At 55.5% G+C, this 22,775-nt stretch overlaps 2 protein-coding genes and 1 long non-coding RNA gene across 8 annotated transcripts; 1 reads left to right on the plus strand and 2 right to left on the minus strand.

Moving 5' to 3' along the window:
* Positions 1-2,489: 2,489 nt before the first annotated feature.
* On the minus strand, positions 2,490-10,624 carry LOC124522125 (uncharacterized). The gene is made up of 4 exons (XR_006964676.1): positions 10,442-10,624; positions 6,823-6,889; positions 6,439-6,538; positions 2,490-4,504 (listed from the first exon to the last, which is right to left on the minus strand). It is a non-coding gene; the product is annotated as an uncharacterized LOC124522125 (long non-coding RNA).
* Positions 4,315-13,578, plus strand: RUNDC3A (RUN domain containing 3A). 4 transcript variants are annotated; one of them, XM_047093359.1, is made up of 11 exons: positions 4,315-4,432; positions 8,084-8,199; positions 8,568-8,716; positions 8,913-8,998; positions 9,945-10,034; positions 10,135-10,215; positions 10,360-10,525; positions 10,632-10,789; positions 11,542-11,679; positions 11,804-11,910; positions 12,951-13,578. In XM_047093359.1, exons 1-11 carry the CDS (start codon positions 4,326-4,328, stop codon positions 13,091-13,093), a joined length of 1,341 nt encoding a protein of 446 aa, XP_046949315.1. In that variant the 5' UTR covers positions 4,315-4,325; the 3' UTR covers positions 13,094-13,578. The 4 variants fall into 4 exon arrangements, with proteins under 4 accessions (XP_046949315.1, XP_046949316.1, XP_046949317.1 ...); XM_047093360.1 differs by having other exon boundaries at positions 8,583-8,716; XM_047093361.1 differs by lacking the exon at positions 12,951-13,578 and adding an exon at positions 12,336-12,814.
* Positions 13,579-14,228: 650 nt separating this feature from the next.
* On the minus strand, positions 14,229-18,589 carry SLC25A39 (solute carrier family 25 member 39). 3 transcript variants are annotated; one of them, XM_047093364.1, is made up of 12 exons: positions 18,486-18,589; positions 17,528-17,627; positions 17,335-17,394; positions 17,166-17,210; positions 16,799-16,908; positions 16,388-16,455; positions 16,120-16,244; positions 15,765-15,938; positions 15,313-15,422; positions 15,005-15,086; positions 14,845-14,925; positions 14,229-14,752 (listed from the first exon to the last, which is right to left on the minus strand). In XM_047093364.1, the coding sequence occupies exons 2-12, from the start codon at positions 17,610-17,612 to the stop codon at positions 14,637-14,639; spliced, it is 1,056 nt and encodes a 351-aa protein (XP_046949320.1). In that variant the 5' UTR covers positions 17,613-17,627; positions 18,486-18,589; the 3' UTR covers positions 14,229-14,636. The 3 variants fall into 3 exon arrangements, with proteins under 3 accessions (XP_046949320.1, XP_046949319.1, XP_046949321.1); XM_047093363.1 differs by having other exon boundaries at positions 16,799-16,932; XM_047093365.1 differs by lacking the exons at positions 16,388-16,455; positions 17,166-17,210; positions 17,335-17,394; positions 17,528-17,627; positions 18,486-18,589 and having other exon boundaries at positions 16,799-16,887.
* Positions 18,590-22,775: the final 4,186 nt, after the last annotated feature.

A 22,775-nucleotide genomic window follows, 5' to 3' on the forward strand; every position in this document is an offset into this window, starting at 1 on the left:
TGGATGGAAGTATAATTCCCCAGAACTTTCAGCCTGCCCAGTGTTTGTTGGAGTAGAGCAGGCTCCAGTGGCCAGAGAGAGCCCTTGGGGAAAGAGTCGCAGTTTTTTTTGGCAGTTGGCAGTTCTTCCAGTGTACCCAAGAGCTGAGCGAATGTGGGAGGAGCACTGACAACATTTACTACACCTAGGGAGGAATCCTTTCACCAGATACAACAGTGGGTCCACTAAACTGGAGATCGAGGCTCGCCTGGGCTCAGAGCACAGAAGGTTACTATGGGGTGACTATCCCAAATTCCAAGGGATATTGGGTTGCAGCTATGCAATGAAGGTAGGGAAGACTATGCCTAGGACCCATGGGATTCTCTGGTGTGCCTCTCCTTTCTTCCATGTCCAATAGCAAAAGTTAAAGAAAAAACGCAGGAACTCAATTCTGAGGACTTAGAATCATCAAGAATGAAGGCTTGGTCACTTGACCTGGTTAAAAAAAAAAAAAAAACAATTAACAAGCTGAGGTTATGGCTACAGGCAAAGTGAAAATGAAATGAGTAATGGAAGAGGAGAGTTACAAAGGTAAACTTGTAACAGTTACAGGAATAAGGATTGTAGAAGCCATAGGTATTTTCTTTCTTGCTTGTTTTGTATTATTAATACATATTAATAATACATAGTATTACGTATGTAATAAAGACATATTAATCTACATATTAATCTCTACACATTAATCCCTCCCCTCCTTTCTTTCCCTTATTATTTTATAGGCGGTTTTTTGTTGATAATGAACTTCATAATTTAGCCTTTAGGTCACAGAATCCTCTAGAGGAAATGTGGCTGAACTAGGTGAGGTATTAGCATCACCCAGAAATGGCTACTGTTACCGTAGTGACTTTGCAGCTCCACTTTTGGGAGTGGGAACCAGAGCATCTTCATTGGTACAAAGGACAACTGCATCTTGCGAGGCAAACATATGAAGTTCATTACTGTTCATTTTTTTAAGTTTCTTTTTTAATGTTTATTTATTTTTGAGAGAGGGAGACACAGAATCCAAAGCAGGCTCCAGGCTCTGAGCTGTCAGCACAGAGCCTGATGCGGGGCTCAAACCCATGAACCGTGAGATCATGACCTGAGCTGAAGTCAGATGCTTAACTGACTAAGCCACCCAGGCACCCCATACTGTTCATTTTTTTTAAAGTTTATTTATTTGAGTGAGAGAGAGAGAGAGAGTGGGGAGGGGAAGAGAGTGAGTGAGTGAGTGAGTGGGGGAGGGAGAGAGAAAGTGAGAGAGAGAGAGAGAGAGAGAGGATCCCAAGCAGGCTCTGAGCTGTCAGTGAAAAGCCTGATACAGGGCACGAACTCACCAACCATGAGATCATGACCTGAGATGAAACGAAGAGTCAGATGCTTAACTGACAGCTACCCAGTCACCCCTGTTACTGTTCAAATACGTATAGAAAGATGTGTACAGGGGCGCCAGGGTGGCTAAGCATCTAACTCTTGGTTTCAGCTCAGGCCATGATCTCATGGTTTGGTTCACAAATTCGAGCCCTGCATGGGGCTCTGCGCTGACATCGCAGAGCCTGCTTGGGATTCTGTCTCCCGCTTTCTCTGCCCACCCCACCCCCTGCTTGCTCCTAGCTCTCTCTCAAAATAAATAAAAGTAAACTTAAAAAAAAAAAAGATGTATATAAATGTTGAGCAGGTAGAGAGGCAGACTAATGTCAGTTATTCATTTCTTGCCTTTCTGCTCTAAATCCATTATTTGTGTCTCTGCTGTCTGATTTGAGTGCATCTGACTCTGCAAACTTGTTTCCCAGTCTCCGTTACTAATTGGCTTTCTGTTAGGTTCTGCTAATAAGAGACACTACAGAGAGATGGAAGGCAGGAGGAAGAAAGAAGGAACTATCTCCCCATGTTTCTGTTTTTTTTTCAGAGTTGCTCTGTCGTTGGAAGTTGGCTCCAGCCTTCAGCTTCATTCTGCACGCCAAGAACCAGCTTTGTAAACAGCTCCTCTGAGGAATAAGCAGCAGCCTCCTGGTGACTTTGCCTGAATCTGAGCCCCAACTCAGTAGGGCCCTACCTGTGGTCTCTTTGGGTGTAGCAATCCCACCTCTTCTCTTTTGTTCCCTCAGCCCTCGCTGCTTCATTTGGTTACGAGTTCCATGTCGTCCCAGTGTTCTCTTTCTCTTTTCGCTTTTAGTCTTCTAACTCCTGTGTAACCAATTCCCTGTATTAAATCCCTTCTATCTGAAATACATAATGTGGTTTCCATTTTTCTTACTAGGCCCTTTCGGATACACAAAATTACCCTCAGTGACAGAATAGATAAACTGTAGTATTGACATGTATTGGAATCATATACGAGGAAAAGAATGGAGAAAGAATAGGCAAATAACAAATTTTCTTTTAATAAAGAAACATTAAACTATATATTTATTGATCGACATATAGGTGATAAAACTATAAAGAAAAGCAAGGAAATGGTTATCACAAAAGTCAGGATAGTGGTTGTCCCCTGGGGGGATGGATGAAGAGAAGATCTGGGTGTGTTTGGGAAGTCCTGGGTTCTTGACAACTTTCTATTTCTTGATCTTTAAGGAAATGACACAGGTGTTTGTTTTGTAAATGTTCTTTAAACGGCACCTATGTGTTTTACATGCTCTTTTGTTCACATGACATACCCTGCAACTGAAAAACCAAAGAATATCATGATTGGCCTTGGCTATCTAGCTGGAGGCAGGAGGATGATAAGAGGGCCTTCTAGAAGTGAGGGAAGAGGGAAACGGCAAAGGAGAAACAGAAAAGACCAAGTCTGAGGTCCTGGAAGCCAAGAATTGAGGCTGAGGTTGAGTAGACATGAGATCTTTGCTGGGAGTGCCCAGGGAGTGAGACCGGGGTTGTGAGCTTGCATAGGCCTTTTTTTTTTTTTTTTTTTTTTTTTTATCTCTTCCTCCTCTGTTTGTGCTAACAGAGGGTCCCTGCCTGCTGATCATATTCAGATGTTGGTGCACATGTGAATCCGTGTGGGGACATATGTGGAGTAAATCCAGGAGGTGGACAGAGTTGGTGAATACACATAAGCTGAGCCCTAGGATGGACATTCCTAAAGCCAAATGGGAAAATTGGGTGTACCCCACCTTAACACAGAAGGATTTCTGTGGGAGCTGGAGATTTCGGAGTGTGAAAGAGAACAGGTTGAGTAGAGGAATGGAGCAGGTGCAAGCAGGGATGAGAGAACAACTGGGAGGCAGAGGGTGACAGGAAAGCCAGGCAATGCATCCATTTCACTTTACCCTAAAAGATGTGATCAGCTTTGGGGGCTCTCTTAGCCTTGCAGAGTGAGTTGATGGCACCATGCAGCAATGCTGATAGCCAGGGGGTTAACCCTCAAGCCAGTTGCCCTGGGATGGTGTGAGGGTGTAGTAGGACTCCGAGAGAGAGAGAGAGACAGAGAGAGAGAGAGAGAGAGAGAGAGAGAGCAGTGCCTTGGCCCTTAGCTGCCAGTTTAGTCTCACAGTCCTGAGTGGTTCAAGCCGCTAGGCTCCTACGGCTTATTCTGGATTCCCATCCCCCACCCTAGGAGCCGTTGAATCCACCGGCCGGTGCTGACAGGCCAAACACCAGATACACAGTCTCTCCGACTGCTCCTTGGCCTCCTAGGTTACCGCGTAGGGCTACCTGAGCTCTCTGGAGGCAGACCTGATCCCGGCCTCCTTGAGAACGAAGATACTGATTGGGCTGCGATGAGGGTATGGGAAGTGAGGACCTCCTTTCCCCGGCAGCAGGAGGAAAACTGAGACACCACCGATCACAGCTCAGAAACCAGGGAGTTCAGTCGTTGGAACTCAGAGACGCGAGGAGAGGGGTCCCGGGCCCTGAGTGTGGGAATGGACAACAGGCCAGATACCCCCTCTTCCTCCTTCCAATCGCTGCTTCTTCCGGGGACCCCCTCCGCCCTCCCTCTGCCCCAGCCCTCTCCCCCCACCCACCCCCAAATTCTGCATCCTCTGCGGATTGGTGCCCGGCCTGCCAGGGGCGGGGCCCGAGGGCCCTGACGTCACCAGCCGAGGGGGGCGGGCGTCTAAGGGAGGGGGGTGACGGGCCCGGCTCAGCACCTCGGAGAGCTCCCTCCGGCCTTGTTTTGCTCTGGAATCGCCGCCGGGGGAGGGTGCCAGGGGGCCGGGCACCGGGAGCAGCGGCAGGGGGATGACCGAGCAGGGATCGAGGGGCCCCGGCGGGCAGAGGGCCCAGCCGTGATCCGGCGGGGGGGGGCCGGGGCTCCAGGCGGGGTGGGGGGCAGCTGGTGGCGGCAGCAGTGGCCGCACATCTGGATGGAAGCGAGCTTTGTCCAGACCACCATGGCTCTGGGGCTGTCCTCCAAGAAAGCGTCTTCCCGCAATGTGGCCGTGGAGCGTAGGAACCTGATCACCGTGTGCAGGTGGGCGCCGCTGGCGGGGGGTGGTCAGGGAGAGGCGTCGGGGCGGGCTGCGGAAATAAGGACCGAACGTGCCTGCCGGGAGGGTGCACAGCAGCCACGGAGGAAAAGGGATGAAGCACAGAGTTAAGAGGAGCGCGTCCACTGTTCCTCTCAGGCCCAGACCAGGAGGGGGTTTGGAGGTCTGGTCCCTATCCTTCTAGGCCAACTCAGGCCTATGCCCAGTCCGGGGCCTGGGGGTGAGGGGTGTTTAATTGGCACTGCAGCTTCCTGTGAAAACCAGGAAGTGACATTGTGTGTGAGGGGGAGGGGTGGGGATGGCTGGCTCCCTCGCTGGGGGCGGGGGCGAGGTGGGCAGAGAAGAACTGACAGGTAGCGGCCTGAACGCCCTCCAAGCATACCCTCACTCCCACCCCTGACACCCTGGCCTCTCAGGGGTGGGGCTTTCCTGGGAGATTTCCCAGGCTCAAATCCGGGAGCAGAGATGGTGCCCTCCTCCATCTCTGGGCAGCTGCAGCCTGTGGCAGGATCAACTAGGGGTGTGGGCAAAGCCCCTGAATCCACCCAGTGAAGGGTGAGGGACGCTGTGCCTGCCGTGGGAAGGAGGGAGGGTCTGACCGCAGAAGCCTGGGTCTCCTGGGTTCCAGGGAGGAGACTGGGAGGGCAGATGTGTCCCTGAGGGTGGGGCTGTCGCAGTGTTGGGAAGATTCATCTGCTTTTGGGGGGCCCAGGAAATGAACCTTCCCACCTCAGCCCTGCAGTGACTCACCCTCACTGCCCTGCCCTGAGCCAGGAGCGGCCAGTTGCCCAGCCACTGTCCCTCAGCCTCACCTGCCCTCATCTCTCCCTCTAGGACCTCCCCCCACCACCAGCTGCCTTCTCCATCTGCAACCTCCCCACCCCCCACGCCACCTCTGAGGGCAGGCACTCCAAGTGCCGGGCTCAGCTGTCCTGCCTTGCCGCCCCCACCTTGCCTACACACAGGCCTTGGCCCTGCTCCTTCCCCCCAGGAATCAGCGCTCACCTGATGCCCTGGCTCCTGCCCGCCATAGCTCGTTCCAGGTTCCTGAGCACACACCCAACCACACTGCATCTGCCCCAGCCCAAAGTGCAGGCTGCTGCCTCCACCCTCACCTCTCAACCCCTGCCACTATGGTATAAAACAAAGGTTTCTGCCTTTGGGACCAGAGGGTCCTAGGTTCAAGCTCTGACTTCATCAGTTATTTGCTGTACAACCATGGGAAGTCTCCCAACCATTCTGGGCCTTGGGTGCCTCATCATCCCCACTGTCAATGTAACAGCCACACCAAGGAATAGTTATGGCATAATTCGTGTAGGACCACACGCCTGGCACATGAAAATAGCCCTCTCCTGATGGTACCCTTCCTGTCTCTGAGAAGAAGGTTCTTCTTCTTTCCTTTGCCTGCTAGGACAACTGAGCCTCTTGAGTGCATGGGGAAAGGGGGGGGGGTGCGGGGAATCTCCCTTTGGCCTAGGCTGGAGAAGCAGAGGTTCTGGAGGTTCGGAAGTGGGCTTAGAGCTGGGGTGTGAGGGACAGAGTTTTGGAGGGGGTTGGGGGCATGACAAAGACTTAGAAACCCCTCAGGCCCCTGCCACCTCATCACTGTCATGTGGTTCGCCTCCAGCTCCCAGAACAGTTCCCTTTAGCAGGCCAAGGGCTCCCCCGGGCCCTGGCCTCCCCGTCTCCATGGTAACCTGCAGCAGCCACTGCACCTCCTAACAAGGAACACACCATGGGGCTCCCGGGGGCAATGACCAGTTCGGCGACACCCCTGAGGATAGATGGCAGATGGCTGCCACACTGAAACGAGCCCCAGGCCCCCACTGAGGGCTGACCCAGATGACCAGAAAATATCACGGGGGATGAAGCGTGCTGCATAATGAAGCCCAGCTAATGCCCTAAACACACGCTCCTTCCAGCAGGGTCGACCTTACCATTAATGGCCCTGCTCCTCGCCACCCCTGCCCAATGGCCTATACACACTTACCTTCTTCCAGTCCTTCCTGGAGCCCGAGGCAGGTACTCTATTATTCCTGTTTGGGCCTCGGAGAGATTAAATGACCCGTCCAAGGCCACATGGATATCACCTGGAAACAGGATTTGAGTCCATCAGGCTGCTTCCATCTACTACGACCCCAACACTGACCTGGCTCTGATTTCGGGCCAGACCAGCTCTAAGCCCAAAGAGAGGGAGGGCTCAGTTCTGCCATTGGTCTGAGAGCCTCAGAGGACAGTGCGTAAGGGCTGGAGCTTGCAGAGTGGAAGGCAGAGGAGGCAGGGGCTGCTCCCAGGCCTTGGGAATCGTGATGGCCACCAGGAGGCCACAAGATGTAGCAGAAAGAGGAAGCGCTTTGGAATCAGACATACTTACCTGACTCCTCACTAGCTGTGTGACTCTGAACAGATCAGTCCACCTCTTGAATCTTCAATTACCTTATCTGTTAAATGGGAATGATGATAGTAAGAGGACCTACCTCCCAGAGCTGTTGTAAAGATGGATGAGCTAATACATGCAAACTACAGTGCTTGACACATTACAGGGCTTGATAAGCTTAGGGGGGGAAGGGCAGTTCCAAGCAGCCCCCATATCCCCCAACACCCACTCTTGCTCTGCTACCCACAATAGGGTAATAATGGGATGTTGGGAGCTGTGTCCTCATTCCTGCCCCATCCCAGTGCAGGGATGGCAGGTGCAGATTGCAGGGATAGGGATTGCAGAGGTAGCTGAGGCTCTGAGCAGGATTGCAGAGAAGGACGGGGGCTGCTGGGCTCCAGTTTCTCAGCCCTGTTGGCTTCCCTTGATTCCCTTCCTCTCTGAGAAGCCAGGTGTCTGGACCTCTAAGACCCCTTCCAGAGATCTGCTGCCAATGTCCCGCACACACACACCCAATGTGTGTCAGACCCACAACCTGCACACACACACACACACACACACACACACACACACACACACAGACACACAACGCCCCAGCCCAGCTCTGCACCGCCTGGTTCTGGGCAGCTGGTGTGTGGGCGACCAGGCTAGGAAGGAGAAGGGGAAAGGGGGGCATCCGTGTGCTAAAAGCCCACCTGGCCACCCTTGCATGCCCACGCTCCATGTGCTCAGTGCCAACTCACATGTCCTGGCACAGGTGACCCCCCGCCGCCCCCAGAAGGGACTGAAGTTTGTTCCAGCAATAGCAGAAGACAGCACAGGGCAGGGGTACAAACCCACTTCTAACTCCTAGCTGACCTCTGACCCACACACATAGAAAATGCAACTCCAAAGGATGGGCAAGAAGGAAGGGGCTCTGGGAAAGACCCCTGACTCCGGGTATCTCATCTTCTTACCTGTTCTATCCCCTCTCATACTTTATTCCTGAAGTTTCCTTTCTCTAGCTGTCACCTCTCCTATCACCTATATGTCAATCAGTCTCCCACCTGCCACTCTATCACTCCCAGGTCACAGCACCTCTGTGGTCACTGTGTATCCCTCCGTATTTCACCTTCTTTCCCTTTCCCACCACACCCATGCTCTTCATGACCTCTTCTCTGTCCTTCTCTCCCTCTCTTTGCCTAACACCCCTCCTCTACTGCCATTACCCTGTTGTCTCACTGGACCCCCCACTTCCCCCTCTCCCACCCCTCACCAGGTTCTCTGTGAAAACGCTGCTGGAGAAGTATACGGCAGAACCCATCGATGACTCATCCGAGGAGTTTGTGAATTTTGCAGCCATCTTAGAGCAGATCCTCAGCCACCGTTTCAAAGGTGGGCGGGCCCAGCTCCGTGTCCCCTGTTGTCCAGCCCTCCTAACTCCCAGCCTTTAGCTTCCAGCCACCCACTCTGATCTCCCCTGCGGCTTTCTGAACCCCATCATTGACTCTGGGCCATGCACAGAGCTGGGAAGAGGGGACGGGGTCTTCTGGCCACTTGAGTGGGTGCCCACAAGCCCAATCAATGGGCGTGCAGTTTTATGCTAGCGAGCCCTTTGTGCACATGCATGTGTGTGCACATATGTTTGGGGGAGGCACCATGTGTGGGCGTGGCTGCTTATACTTATGCATGTGTATACCCCATTACATGGACCCTGTACAAACTCCCTGGTTTTGCTGAGCCCCCTCCCTGCCCTGGCTCAGCCTGTGCCCCAGCAGGTCCGGTGAGCTGGTTCAGCTCAGACGGGCAGCGGGGCTTCTGGGACTATATCCGGTTGGCCTGCAGCAAAGTGCCCAACAATTGTGTGAGCAGCATTGAGAACATGGAAAACATCAGCACAGCCCGAGCCAAGGTGAGGGGCCTGTGATGGGCAGGGCGAGGGCAGGTGTTGGTTGCAGGGGAATACCGGGGGGGGGGGGGGATTGCCTGCTCCTTGTTCCTCACCCCTGCCTACAGGCACTGGGTAGAAGAGCCACAGGAGGTCTAGACCCAATAGTGCACTCATGGGTCCCTTCAGGGCAACAAATAAAGGTGAGTGTGCTTTCCAGGGCCGGGCATGGATCCGAGTGGCACTGATGGAGAAGCGAATGTCGGAATACATCACCACAGCTCTGCGGGACACCCGGACCACCAGGTCAGACCCTCTCAGTCAGCTCGGACCACAGATCCCAGTGTGCACATTCACTGCCTAAACATACTTGATCCTTCAATTCTTAGAGCAACCTTCGGTACCTGGACTACAACTCCCAGCATGCACTGCTAGCTTGCCAGTTTCCCTCTCCCAGACTATCCTCTGCCACTGCGCCTGCCCTCCTGGAACACACCTTTAGCACCACCACCATCTCTTCCAAGTCAGATTAATTATTCTCCACCATCCGGCAGCACTGACCTCATGCACAGCCCTAACCTTAGACACACACCTCTGAACAAGCCTCAACTATGTTAACCTTGTTCCATGACCTATAACACAGAGCCCTACCTACTCCGCAAACAGTGGCAGCAGTCTGTACTTGCTACCCATGGACGACAGAGTCCCAGTGTGCCGAGCCTCAGTCCCTGCACCGTGGGTTTGCAGAGAGAATGGGTCTCAGGGGCAGGGGTCACAGGCAGAATTTGTGCTTGAAGCGGAGTATGGTCAGGGTCGTGTCTCTCTCCCCACCAACCCAGTGGTCACATACAACCCAATGTTTTTACTCCATTCTATCTCTAGTCTGTCCTCACATGTCAGAGTTTACATCACCATATTTTTGAGCACCTGCTGTATGCCAAGCACTAATGATTAGAACTGGTTTCCTGATTTTACCGTTCTGGATGACTCCATGCTTTGCGGGAAAGGGGTAGTTCAGAGGATGGAGGAAAGTATTCTCAGGGAACACACGTTCTAATAGGTGGGAGACACAGTGGGCCCCACTCTGAGGGAGAGACCAGATCCACACCTGAGAGGTGAGCAGGAAAGAGACCCCTCCTTCCTCTAGGAAAGGTCTGTAGTAAGCTAACAAGAGAAGTCCTGAGGGGTGCCCCACCCCCCACCCCCGCGGGAGGATGCTGCACCATCAGTCCCTCGCTCCCCCGCCCCGCAGACGTTTCTATGACTCGGGAGCCATCATGCTTCGGGAGGAAGCCACCGTCCTCACCGGGATGCTGATCGGACTGAGCGCCATAGACTTCAGGTGGGGTCTGGATGGAGGTGGCGGAGGGAGTTTAGCCGCGAACGCCCACATTCCCATCTCCTCCTACCCGCCCCCAACCTTGTGGTTCCTCTGCCCCCAGCTTCTGCCTAAAGGGCGAAGTGCTGGACGGGAAGACCCCCGTGGTCATCGATTACACACCCTACCTAAAGTTCACCCAGAGGTGAGCAGCAGGACTGCTGTGATGGGTGGGGGACTGCGGGCAGGGGGCAGGCTGCGCCGGCATCCGGGTCCCTCCGCCCCAGGGGGCCGGCAAGGGAAGCCCGGGCGGGCAGAGCGGGCCGTGCCCACCGCTCCTTCCCCCAAGCTATGACTACCTGACGGACGAGGAGGAGCGGCACAGCGCCGAGAGCAGTACCAGCGAGGACAACTCGCCCGAGCACCCGTACCTGCCGCTCGTCACCGACGAGGACAGCTGGTACAGCAAATGGCACAAGATGGAACAGAAGTTCCGCATCGTCTACGCGCAGAAGGTGCGTGATGCCGCGGCGGGGGCTGCGGGCTGGGGGGAAGGGGGCGGGCGGCCGCTGGGACCCTCCCCCCGCGTCCCGCGGCCCGGGCTGAGCCGGCGCCCCGCAGGGCTACCTGGAGGAGCTGGTGCGCCTGCGCGAGTCGCAGCTGAAGGACCTGGAGGCGGAGAACCGGCGGCTGCAGCTGCAGCTGGAGGAGGCGGCGGCGCAGAACCAGCGCGAGAAGCGGGAGTTGGAAGGCGTGATCCTGGAGCTGCAGGAGCAGCTGTGAGCGCCGCCGCCGCCCTTCCCCGTCCCGGCCACCCCGACCACATCGCCCCCAGAGTCTAACGTCACCTTCCTTGATAACAGCATCTAGTGCAACCAACCGCCAGCATCAAACCACTGATCCCCTCACCTCCTCCACCCCAGGCCCCCGTCCCCAGCGAACTAAATTACTCTCAACGTAAGATCCTGGGCGCCCCACTTCATCCGTCAGCTAGCATGGTTATAGAACATTACTCCTGGGACCCCAACATTACTGATAAGGACCTCAAATGTTACTTAGCAACCTTCAACACGATCCCGTTATTCCCTCTGCTCAACAGCCCTCTGATCCGCAGCCACTGACCATCATCCCCACGGTGACCACTGACTTCACTGCTACTCATCCCCAATAGCTCCCCCCTAGACCTTTTCATTACCCTGTGACCTCCCAGCAGGAGTCCCCAAGATACCCCATTAACCTTCAGGATTCCCACTCTGTTCTCTATCCACTCCACACTGACTTGAGTCCCACAAACACCCCATTGTCCCCTCCATCCCCCAGTAGGAGCACACCAAATCCCCGTCACCTCTCTAACCCCCAGTACCTTCCACTGACTCCCAGGATCTGCTCTACTGATCCTCAACATTCTATCCCCATTTCTGCTACCCAGGTTTCATTCCTAACCCCACCACCACCTCTTTCTGAGCTCGCCCCCCCCTCCCCACTTCTGCTCCCTCTCCTAGCCAGTCCTGACCCCTCCTCCCCATCCCAGGACAGGTCTGATCCCCGGTGACCACGTTCCCCTGGCCCAGGGTTCCAAAGAGCTCACTACTCCCCTGGTCAACCAATGGCCGTCACTAGGAACGCTCAATGGGGCAGAGGGTGCCAACAACCCCAAGCTCTACCGGAGGTAAGCCTCAGCCAGGCTCAGCTTGGGCCCGAGTGCTGGCCCTTACTGGGAAGAGGGGCACTGGGAGGGTGGGGGAGGGGGCTGTAGGCCTCTGCCTGCACACCAGCCCTCTGCTCTGCCACAGACACAGTTTCATGAGCACGGAGCCACTGTCAGCTGAAGCCAGTCTGAGCTCGGACTCCCAGCGCCTGGGAGAGGGCAAACGGGATGAGGAGCCCTGGGGCCCCATCGGTGAGCCCCCGACCCAGCACCCAACTCTTCCAAGAAGGGCTGAGGCCAGGCCTTGGGGCCTATGGAATTGGCCCTGGCCAATTCCCTCTTTCATTCAGCCCTTCCAGAGAGCTTAGCACAGCAATTAAGTTTGGTTTGGGGGTGTTGGGCAGACCCTAGGGCAAACTAGCTGTGCCTCCTCCCCTGCCAGCTCGGTCAGTCACTTCACCTGGCTGAGCACTTCCCATCTGTAAAATGGGGATGCTGATTAAAATAACCACCCATGTTGGCATATGGTGAGGGCTCAATGGCTTTTTGGCATGATGACATCCTCAAGGGGCTCACAAATTCTTGGGGAATTCTTTGCCTAACTGATTTGCTCTTATCTCATGCACTCTGCGAACCGCTTGCCTGACCATTGTTTCCCCCTTTTCTTTGGCTGCCAGGAAGCTCAGAGCCAAATTAGTGGCTCTCTTCAAGCGAATGTCCAGGACTTCAACGCATGCATTTTGTGTTGCCCTCCCCTGGCTTCACCTTGGTTCCCCGCCCTAGTTTTCCCGGTGCCTGGACTTCTGCCTTTTCTTTCTAAAAACCACACTGTACTGGATGATTTTAGATCTTCTTTGAGACAAGGCAGGCTATGGACGTGGAACCCCGCCACACTGTGTTTGTGATTGTCCGTGTGTCTGTCTCCCCACCAGACTGTGAGCTCCGTGAGGGCAGGGACCGTGTCTCGTCCGTTCTCTGTATCCCCAGTGCTTGGAACGGAACAAGTGCTCACCGTGTGTTTAATAAACAGACAGAGAGGATGAACCTCAGGGGGAGACAGAGACATAAACTGACGATTACAATACAGTGTCCCTGGCACTGTGCATGGCATGGGCAGATGCTTTTCAAGGTTTAACTGAAAATGGCAAATGCTCCAGAGATGAGGAAAAATTCCTGGGGGAGGGGGGGGTTCACCTGAGGGCTGCCCCTCCACTGCCTTCGCCTGTACCCCCCTCCCCAACTCACACACAGGCAGACCAGTTGGCTTGGCCTCACCTGCCCTCTCTCCCCAGGGAAGGACCCCACGCCCTCCATGCTGGGCCTCTGCGGCTCCCTGGCCTCCATCCCCAGCTGCAAGTCCCTGGCGAGCTTCAAATCCAACGAGTGCCTGGTGAGCGACAGTCCTGAGGGCAGCCCAGCACTGAGCCCCAGCTGAGGAGCGGTGTGGGTAGCGCCAACGCCAGCCCCCCCACCCCCATCCTGGCCAGGGGCACAGACACCTGCCGCCTTTCCTCAGAGTCCCCCAGTCCAGGCCACTTTTCCAGGGAACGCTGCCCACCCAGCCATGGGTCTCTTGCGAAAGGCACCCTTTGCTTCTCGCCAGTTTTAGCTTTCTGCCCAAGGGAGCAGGAGCTGCAAAGGGGAGTCGGTTGGGCCAGGCTGCAGGGGCACCGCGGCCACAGGGAATCCTTGGGAAAGTTTGTTCCATTCTTCTGGTGACCCTGACGCCTGGCTGGCTTCCCACTGGACTCTTCTTCGCTCATCCCCACCACCCTCCTCAGGAGCTGGTGGCCCAGCCTCAGCACCCCCACCTCCCATGCCTCTTCAGTCTGTCCTTGTGTATTCCCTGGAGTCCCTCCCTTCCCAGTCCCCAGGGCAGGGGCTCTGAGGGGATCAGGCAAATAAAAACCAGAAGACTGAGGGCAACTTTGTCTGTGGGGGGCTGGGACTGGACACTGTCCTGAGGTGGCATAATCTGATAGAGCCGGTGCCGGGCCCATAACGAAGGTGATGCTAGACCAGACAGAATGGGTGCGTGCCCCACGGGAGCAGACCTGTCAGAAGAATGCCAGGAGTAGGTGGCTTTCCTGAGAAGGGTCCTAAATGTTAGGCCTTTCCCCAGCAGACATGTAAATGCCCCATTCAGCCTAATACTCTTAATAACTTGCTTAGCCCCAAGCAGAGAAGACACTGAACATCCTGGGGGCAGGTGGAGGAGGCAAGCCCTGGCAGGGCCCTATTCTCTTTCCGGCACCCTGAGCAATTCAGCTTTGGCCCAGAGTTGCAGACCCAAAGAAGCAGCCTCCCTCCTCTGTTGTCACTGAAGTGTGCCCTTGGGGAGAGGTTGCACCACCTTCTACCCTGGCCCTAACACTACCTGTCACCCCCAACTCTGGGTCCTTGCACTGACCCAGCTCTCACTAAATAAGGAGGGGGGTGCTTTATATGGGTACCACCTGGGCAGTAAAAGCCGCTGTCAAGGTCCCTTCCAGGCCCCCTCTGTGCAAATCACTCACCAAGTCCCAGTTCCCTCCCCACCCCGACCCCCCTGCACTCACAGGCACTGGAGAGAAGTTCATCATCTTTAGACTCAAGGAATTAACAGGGAAGGGTGCAGACTACACCAGGCCCAGGGTTTTGTGGCTCCCAGAAGCAGACCCAGCTACAGCAAACACAAGGAAATGGTGGGAAGGGAGGGGGCAGTTATCAGATTTGGTCTTGAACTTGGTCGGGGCGGGGGGGCTGGAAAAGTGATTATCCTTGGGGCTTGGGAATGAGGAACTGCAAGAAGAAAGCTGTTTTAGGGGGGCCTTGGCAGACCTAGAGGGGTAGCCCCAACCCCTGGAGCTCATAGTTGAGAGGGAAGGGAAATGAGGCCCCTCCCCTCAGTGCTGAGGACAAGGCACTTGGCTCAGTCTCCTTCTGCCCCACCCCCATCCATGGAAGAGATAGATAGGGTCCTTGTCCCCTGGCTCCTTTTAAGAGCCCAGAGGCTGTTCTCTGTTGAGCCTCTGGAAGAAGCTTTTGCCAAACTCGTAAGTGCTGATCATGATGGCACAGGAGGGGGCAGCCTTGATGATCCTCGGGAGAAAGCCTGCAATGGGAGACGGAGATTAGGGTCAGAGGTCAGGGTCGTGGGAGGGGCCCAATCCTTCCAAGTTTGGGCAAACACACACAGACACTCACCTGCAAAGAGTCCCCTGGTGCCAGACTCAGCCCGGATCCTCCGCAGCAGCAGCCAGGTGGAGTCGGCGTGTGGGGGCGTCACTGCAAACGTGAGGCACAGCCCAGTAAGACCCCGCTTGGGCCCCCACCTGCCTGGCCCCACACCAGCCAGAACCTTCACCTCTCACAGCCTCCACCGCGCCCAGTGCGACCTGGCGTTGCGTCTTCACCACGTCAAAGGGTAGAGTCAGGATGGCCGCCACCTGGTGGGGTAGGGAGAGAGCTGGTCTCCGTTCCCAGGACCCCCATCCCCCGCATCCAGCCAGGGTCTGCCCACCTTAACTAGGATTTCACCAGGGAGGGCGAGCTTGCTCCTCAACAGGCAGCCACCTGCTGCTACACGAGCACTCTTCTCTTGAGCACCTCCAACAACCCTCAGGCCTCCCAAGGACACATCCACTGGCCTCACTCCCTGTCCGATCAACTCACCGTCCCTGAGATGCCGCCAGCCACAAAGCTGATGCCCACGGATGTCTGGTCTTTTGGCCTGAGCCCGCTCAACCAGCTCTTCACCAGCTCATAGTTGAACCAGTACAGGGCTTGGGGGCGCAAGGATACGCTCATTAGAGTTGGAGAGGGCAGCAGGGTGGCCCCAGACCTCCCATTTTCCACTGCCGCACAATGTGACCAGCCCTCCCTCCTGGTAACCAAGACTGCTCGTTACGTGCCAGTTTCTGTAACGGGCCCTCTGCAGAAATTTACTTCTGAAAACCTGGGTGAATACCCTGCCTGCTGGCCCCATGGCACAGATGAGATATCCAAAGCCCAGAGAAGTCAGGTGACTTCAAAGTCAGTAATAGCACAACTGGGATTTAACTGCAGAACTCTTGTGAGTCATCCAAAGGCTCCGTTACCCCAGCCCCTGCACCCCTGATTCCTACCTGAAAAGGGCACATCCCGAAGGGCAGTGGGGCCCCAGCCCAGCCACAGCGAGCGCCAGCCGCCCTGAGCCATGGCAGCTCGGACACAGGCACCCAGCTCCCGGTAGGACACGTGCTGAGCCTGCAGCTTTGTCCGCACCAGCTCCAGGGGGCTGATCACAGTCACGGTTCCCACTAGGGGGAATAGTGGGGAGAGGTCAGCTCACAGGGCCCAACGGCAACCTGTCCCAGGATCTGGGGGCCCAAGAGATCCCTCTACCCCTAAGCTGCCAGACATTGGAGCTGGAAGCCAGAACCGGACTCAAGCGCAGGTGGGGGTCAGAGAGAGAGATCAAGGGCCCAAGGCTGTGCTCACAGCGGGCTAGTGCGCCAGCCACCATAGGTGCGTAGAGGTCGGAAGTCAGGGCTCGACCACAAAGGAAGGCCTTGAGTTGGTCATAGGCGGTGAAGTAGATGGCAGTGGCCGGCACAGTCATAACCCTGGGAGTGTGAACAGAGGTTAGCTGGGACTCCCAAAGCCTCCCAAACCTCCCAGGCCTCCCCTGCCCCAGTCAGCCAACAGGAGAGGAACGGGTCAGAGGAGTCCCGGAAGGAAAAGCAAATACACAAGCTGGGATACTCACAAGGTGGCTGGGAGGCCGCTCCACAGGGTCCTAGTGCCTTCATGTCTCACGATCTTCACAAAGGCATCCTGGCCAAGCAGACACCAGTCCGCAAGGAGGAAGGTGAAGAAGCTCCATGAGGGGGCTAACCCATACTTGGCCCCAGCCTGATGCCCTCACCTCTGCCCACTGCCCGGAGTCCTGGCGGTAGTCGCTCAGGCCCCCACACACTCAATCACCCACTTAGCTCCAAGTGAACTCTTGCCCACCCTTCAAAACCTCATAGCGACGATACCTCCTCAGGGAAGCCCTTCCCAAACTGAACCGGCCACCCCTACTTGCTTTGCGTCGCTCATTCTTTTCTGAGTCTGCAGCGTGACCAATGCAAAGCCCTCAGGAATGCCTAGAGACACGGTTGAGGGCACAACTCACCAAGGTGCCCGTAAAACGCGTGGGGTCCTGGAACCAGGTGGCACAGCGGGCACCATTTGGGCACAAGTACAGGGGCTCCAGGACACCATTGCAGTACAGGAGGCACTTCCCTGTGGATCGGAGAGAGGAGGGCACTGGAAAAGGGGAGGGGGTGTTAGGATGACTATGCTCTGGAACCCTGCAGGGAGGTGGTGAGCCCCCATCCCTAGAGGGCCAGCAGAGGCCGTGGTCCCTGGGTGGACATTCCTGACAGAGGGCTCGCTAACAGGACCTGGAAGTGTGTGCTAGGGCTGTGGAGCTCTCGGGTCCCCTGGGGACACTCCCTCCCCTGGACCTTCCCAAGCTCCCTGTGGCTTGGGGAACTCACATTTGGCGTAGGGGAGGCTCCAGAGTCTGGAGGAAGACATCAGCTCTAAAATACAAGGCAGTCCCTTAAGTCAGGAGAACCCCCCCACCCGCTCCAGGGACCCCATCCCTGGAAGACCCTTGTTTTACCCAGGCACCACCCCATATTGGCTCCAGGGTCGGGCACTCACCACCGGCCACGGAGGGGCGCTGAGACTGCAAGCGTACCTTCACCACGTCCAGGGGTGTCACTGGGGGGAAGACAGCAGGTCTGAAGTCTCCTTAAGGACCCCAACCCTGACCCCTCCTCCAGGACCAGGTCCCCTCCAATCTTTGGTCTGCCCTAGTCCCCAGCTGCCCCCACCCCACCTCCCCAGATCTTACTGAAGAGGGAGGTGACCACAGCCCCGGTGCCTGAGGCCACCATTTGTTGGAGGGGGCTAATGCCCCCGGGGTTCTGGTCAGCCATCTTGTAGCTTCAATTCTGAAAAACAAACAGTCAACTGGAGTCCCAACTCACAAAACACGAGTCAGTGGGAAGGGAAGAAAGGGATTTGACCCAGCCCTTCATCCCAATTCACTCACTTAACATGAATTCAAATGATCCTCACGATAACCTTTTAAAGCAGTTGTCAGCTCTACTTTGTCAATTGAGAAACAGAGATTCACAGAGGTAGGGTGACCTGACCAAGGTCACTGTGGGAATAGTTAGGAGGGAAGCCTGGGGAGTTACTCACTGGTTAAGAGGCAATAATGGCCCACTGCCATTTCCTCATCTAAGCAACACGGAATTACCGTGCCCCCTCCTCGGGGCAGGCACCTGGTTTGGCCCTGGGGACCCAAAGATCAAAACGTCTGAGCCGATCCCCAAAGCCCCTGCCTCTCGAGGCAGGCACCTGGGAGCTCCGAGTCACCGGGCCTGAAAGGTGGGGCCGAGCAATGAGGGAAACGTGTAAACAAATCTGATGGTCACGAAAGGACCGTCCGCTCTCTCGGGACTGCAGGCGAGGCTCTAGGCCCTCCCCCGCACCCTCCCCCCGAGGCCGGAAGGGCCAGTCCCCAGGCCTAGATGGGAAGGACAATCTCTCTGCTCTCTTCCCAAGACAGAGGCGGGGTTGTTCGGCCGAGAGGGCGGAAAGTAGGTTTGGAGAGACAGGATCTCTCCTTGTTCCTCGGGCACGCCGGTCCCGCGCTCAGCGGACGCCCGGTGGGACCGAGCAGGTCGGCCCGACCGCTCACGACTCCAGGCCCCCAGCCCAGCTCAGGCTCCCCGGGACCTCGGAAGGCCCACCTCCACCCCCGCCCCGAGCCGGGCCCTCAACCCCGGTCCAGCTCCGCCCACCTGGCTCCAGGCCGGTGCTGGCGCTGCGCGGCGCCCAGGGCCCAGCGGGCCCATGGCGGCTCCGCGGCCGGTGCAGGGTCCGCGCGCGCTCGACCCGTACCAAGGCCGACTTGAAAAGCAGCAGAGCCCGCCCCGCCTCCGGACCGCGCCGCGAGGCCCCGCCCCCCGCCGGCCGACCTGCCGCACGCCCGGAGTGCCGCCGGCCCCGCCCACCCGCAGAGGTTCTGGGACCCGCAGAGCCCCAGTCCCGCAGCCGAGGGAGGGTGCGCCGCAGGTTCTCGGCCGGACCAGCGCCCCAAGGTCGCGGGGTCTCCACGTCGAGCGTGACGGAGGCAGCACCGCACTTAACAGCGTGGTCTTACAAACTCCATCCCACCAGTACGCTGGCCGAGCGCTGCCCGGGGAGTCCCAGCTCTTCCCTTAACTTTCCAGACCAGCGTGGGTAACGCGCTCTCCCGCTCTTCCTCGGTGTCCTCATCTGCGGAGCCGGCAGGGATTTGAATCAGTTCTTCCGAGGCCACGGGGCGATCATAGTGATGGCATATATCTACCCGCCGGGCTCCCTGCGGAGTTTTCCAATTTAGTGATGACCTACGGAACAGAAATTAGCATTATTCCTATTTTACAGATAATCGACTGAGGCGCTGCTCCACAACCTCTTGCCAAACTGCTGGGTACCGTGCGCGTGGGCGCTGGGGTTAGAAGAGTTGTGACTCGGACCAGGCCGGCTGGACAGAGAAAAGGCTGGCCCGGGAGCCAGGAAACACAGGGTCCGCCGGACTCCATTTAGGCTGCATCCCACCACCGTGTGTGACCTTGGGCAAGTTACACCACCACTCCGGGCCTCGGGTTCCTCCTTCCCACAATGAAAGTGTTGAGTAGGAAAGAAGGGGACCGGCATTTTTGCGTTGGCTACTGTCACGTTGTTACTTTGTCTAAGTCCCCAAGGTTTTAGAAGTGTATTATTATTTGGGCCCTTTTGATAGAAGAGGAAACTGGGGCTCAAAGTTAAGTGCCTTCCAGGTACTTTCCCCCTGCACTGGGGGGTGCCGCACTGGGTGACAGGTAGGCTTAAATCCTGCGTTGACGTCTCTGATCCCGCTTCTCAGAGAGAGACACGTATCTCCCCTGCAAGCCCCGCACCTGAGACCCCCACCACCTGCCTTGCCTTTAAAACTTTTGTGCAGTCGTAATTATTTGTCCGAACACAGAAAAATGAACACGGAGTGCGAACCTGCGCCTTTAAGAAGGGCAGTCCGTGACTTTGACGTCACCAGCTTCTCGGACCTGAAGCCGCCCAGCCAGCCAGCGCACGCGAGGTTAGCACGTGGATTCGAAGGGGCCAACCATCAGCTTTCCCTGAAACTGGCTTTGGGGCTCCGAGAGGCTTGAAAGCCCACGTTTAGGAGCGGGAGAGTGCAAACTCTAACGGGTGAAGTGGCCGCTGGTCGAAAGGGCAGGGGAGAAGGTGCCTTTACATTCCCTTACCCCCCGTCAAGAGGAGGTCTGAAATTACACAAAATCATTTTATAAACTGTATGTATGTAAAGGCGAGAACCAAGCTTCTATTAAGGTCTTTCACAGCCTCCAAGTTACGGTTTACCCAAGCACGTTCCCAGCCAACAACCAAGAGATTACTCTCCCATGATACAGAGGAAGAAACTGAGGGCCTTGTGTGTAATGGCTCCTACCGTGGAGTAGAACCAAGACTTCTCTCAGCAATCTCCCATTTTGCAAATAAGAAAATGGAGGCGGGAGAGGTCACAGTCACACCAAGGTCACTCAAATGAAAGAGCCAGAATTCAAACCCCCAATTGCCTGAGTCCAGAGGAGCTCTCACCCCACCCCGTTCAGAACCAAGTTTCTCTGCTCCCTGCAGTGACCTGCTCACCTGTTGGAGGTTTTATCTACTCAGGCTTTGGGCTCAAGAAATCCAAGAAATGCAGCTTGTGCCTCAAGATCAGAGCACGTGGGAGGCAGGGGCCAGCGCCACCTCTAGCAAATATCTTAAAGCCTCTGTGCCTTAGCTTTCCCCTTTATAAAATGAGCTGATGGGGATAATAATGCACCCACCTCATAAAACACTATGTGAGGTTTTAATAAGTTAATAGTAAGTTGATAAGTTAATAGCTGTGAAATACTTAGACCCTTGCCTATCCTATGGCAAGCACTCAATGACTATTATTATTGATTGCCCATCCCCAGGACCTGTGGCACAGAATGTTCTAGAATGAGCCTTTAGAGCATCCAAGTTCTGGTTCTACCTCTGCCTCCAAATGCAGACACAGATAGTAATAATTCCTGAAACACCTCCTTGCCCAGAGCCAAAATCATACAGCTGCAAAGTAGCAGTCAGAACCAAACCTGGTGACCTCTGAGCCTCAGTTTCCACCCACAGTAGAATAAGGGGCTTGCATTCCATTTCTGGTTTTCTTCTTGCAGGAGGAGGCCTGTGAGATTTATCGCTATGCCTCAGTTTCTTCATCTGAAAATAACAATGATGTCATTCGTCCTGCCTAACTTACAGACTCCTAGCTAAAGTCACATCTGTGAAAGCCCTGTGGAGAGTCGACAAATGGCTCTGTGGCTCCTGACAGGATCCCTGAGTTGATCAGATCACGGTCCCTGCCTTCCCCCACCGGTAAATGCTTTGAGCCGGAGAAAACCTTGGGACATCACTGGTGTGAGCAAAGCCCAGTGGAGTGGCAGCAGTCTGGACGGGTGGGAGGGCTTATCCGGGGGCAATGAGGCACCACTCAAGCTACTGGATGCATCTCCCAAGGATGGTCGTGGCAGCTGCAGGGCGGATCAGGAGCCTTGAGATGCCCATGAAGCTCTGGGGCCCTGGCTAGACTCACCTGCCCAGAGACCTGAGGAGGAAGCAGCCATTGTCCCGGCTGACTTGGCCACAGTTCACACTGACCACACACCCAGTAATCCTTCCAGAGGCAGCATGTGGCCCCACATGGCCATCACCAGCCTCCTCATCAGATGGAGAAACAGAAACTCCTTTCAATCATAAAAGGAAAGAAAACAGCCCTAGGAGCTGTTGTGGGGACTGAAGGCTAAGTCCTTGCCTGGCCCTGGGGGAGTGACATCAACAGAAGGTAGTTTATTGTGAGATTGAATTCTTCCATACAAGCCCTGCAGGGGGACAGTGCCACACCCCCCCCCAAGCTTGCACTCCACCCCCCCCCCCCGCATCTGGGAAGACATTTGTGGGGCCAAAGTCATGCTTATGTCCTTCCCATGGACCCCACCAGCACCTATGAGCTCACAGCCAGCACCTGTCTCCACCTGGAGCTGTCTTCCTGGAGGCCGGGCCCACAGTTGCAGGCCCACTGAGCTGGACAGAAATCCAAACTCCAGGCTCAGCGCTAAATGCCAAGTCAGATTTTTGATTGGACCTTGAGGGCAGGAAGGGGTGGGTGAGTTGCAGAAAACTATATTGGGCCAATCGGAGAAAATTGAGTAAGGCCCGTATAGTAGATATTACCTCATCGGTGTTAAATTTCTTGAGTGTGCTAACCGTGCTGTGGTTTCGTAGGAAAATGCCCTTGTTCTTAGGAAACACACGCTGAAGTGTTTAGGGGTGAACATCTGCAATGTAGTCTCAAACGGCTCAGCAAGAATCAAGAGAGATAAAACCAATGTAGCAGAATGGGAAGAACCAGTGAATCAAGGCGAAGGGCATATGGGTCCTCATTGTACCATTCAGGCACTTTTTCTGAAGTTTTTGAAGTTTTCAAAACAAAAAGTTGGTGGGGAAAGGGATTTCTCCCTCTGAAATACTTAAAGGGCCAGAAAGCACCAAAGCTGCCTTCTTTTTTAAAAATTTTTAACAGTATCTATTTTTTTTAACTGTTATCTATTTTTGAGAATGGGGGGGGGGAAGAGCAAAGAGAAAGGGTGACAGAGGGTCCAAAGTGGGCTCTGTGCTGACAGCTGAGAGCCCAGTGTGGGACTCAAACTCATGAGCCGAACCGAACCGTGAGATCATGACCTGAGCTGAAGTCGGACACTTAACCGAGCCACCCAGGTGCCCCAAAGCTGTACTTTTTTTTCTTTTTTTTGGAGGTTAAAAAGATACCCGTAATAGCTAGGGTCAACCCACCCGGGAAAAGGCATCTGTTCACAACACCTCTCGGTCCCCCACCACTGCCGTCTCCAGCACCCATGCCCGAGAGGGTGAGTTGGGGAGTTTCTGGACACCCAAGGCTTCACTGAAGGGACCCTAGGTGTAGTCTGAGGAAATGGCCCCAGAGGGAAAGGGTCCTGACAGACCCTCTA

The sequence above is a fragment of the Lynx rufus genome, unplaced genomic scaffold (assembly GCF_022079265.1).
Source record: "Lynx rufus isolate CCGP_SWC_20201006 ecotype Redwood Valley unplaced genomic scaffold, mLynRuf1.p SCAF_34, whole genome shotgun sequence".
NCBI lineage: Eukaryota > Metazoa > Chordata > Mammalia > Carnivora > Felidae > Lynx > Lynx rufus.

Bases quoted from the DNA above. Each gene is read 5' to 3' on its own strand.
- RUNDC3A (XM_047093359.1), top strand. From the start codon at position 4,326: ATGGAAGCGAGCTTTGTCCAGACCACCATGGCTCTGGGGCTGTCCTCC. The intron at 4,433-8,083 runs GTGGGCGCCGCT...ACCCCTCACCAG, and splicing joins AACCTGATCACCGTGTGCAG to GTTCTCTGTGAAAACGCTGC. The intron at 11,911-12,950 runs GTGAGCCCCCGA...CTCTCTCCCCAG, and splicing joins GGAGCCCTGGGGCCCCATCG to GGAAGGACCCCACGCCCTCC.
- SLC25A39 (XM_047093363.1), bottom strand. From the start codon at position 17,612: ATGGCTGACCAGAACCCCGGGGGCATTAGCCCCCTCCAACAAATGGTG. The intron at 16,245-16,387 runs GTGAGTATCCCA...TCACACTCCCAG, and splicing joins AGCGGCCTCCCAGCCACCTT to GGTTATGACTGTGCCGGCCA. The intron at 14,926-15,004 runs GTGAAGGTTCTG...TCACGTTTGCAG, and splicing joins CGCGGTGGAGGCTGTGAGAG to TGACGCCCCCACACGCCGAC.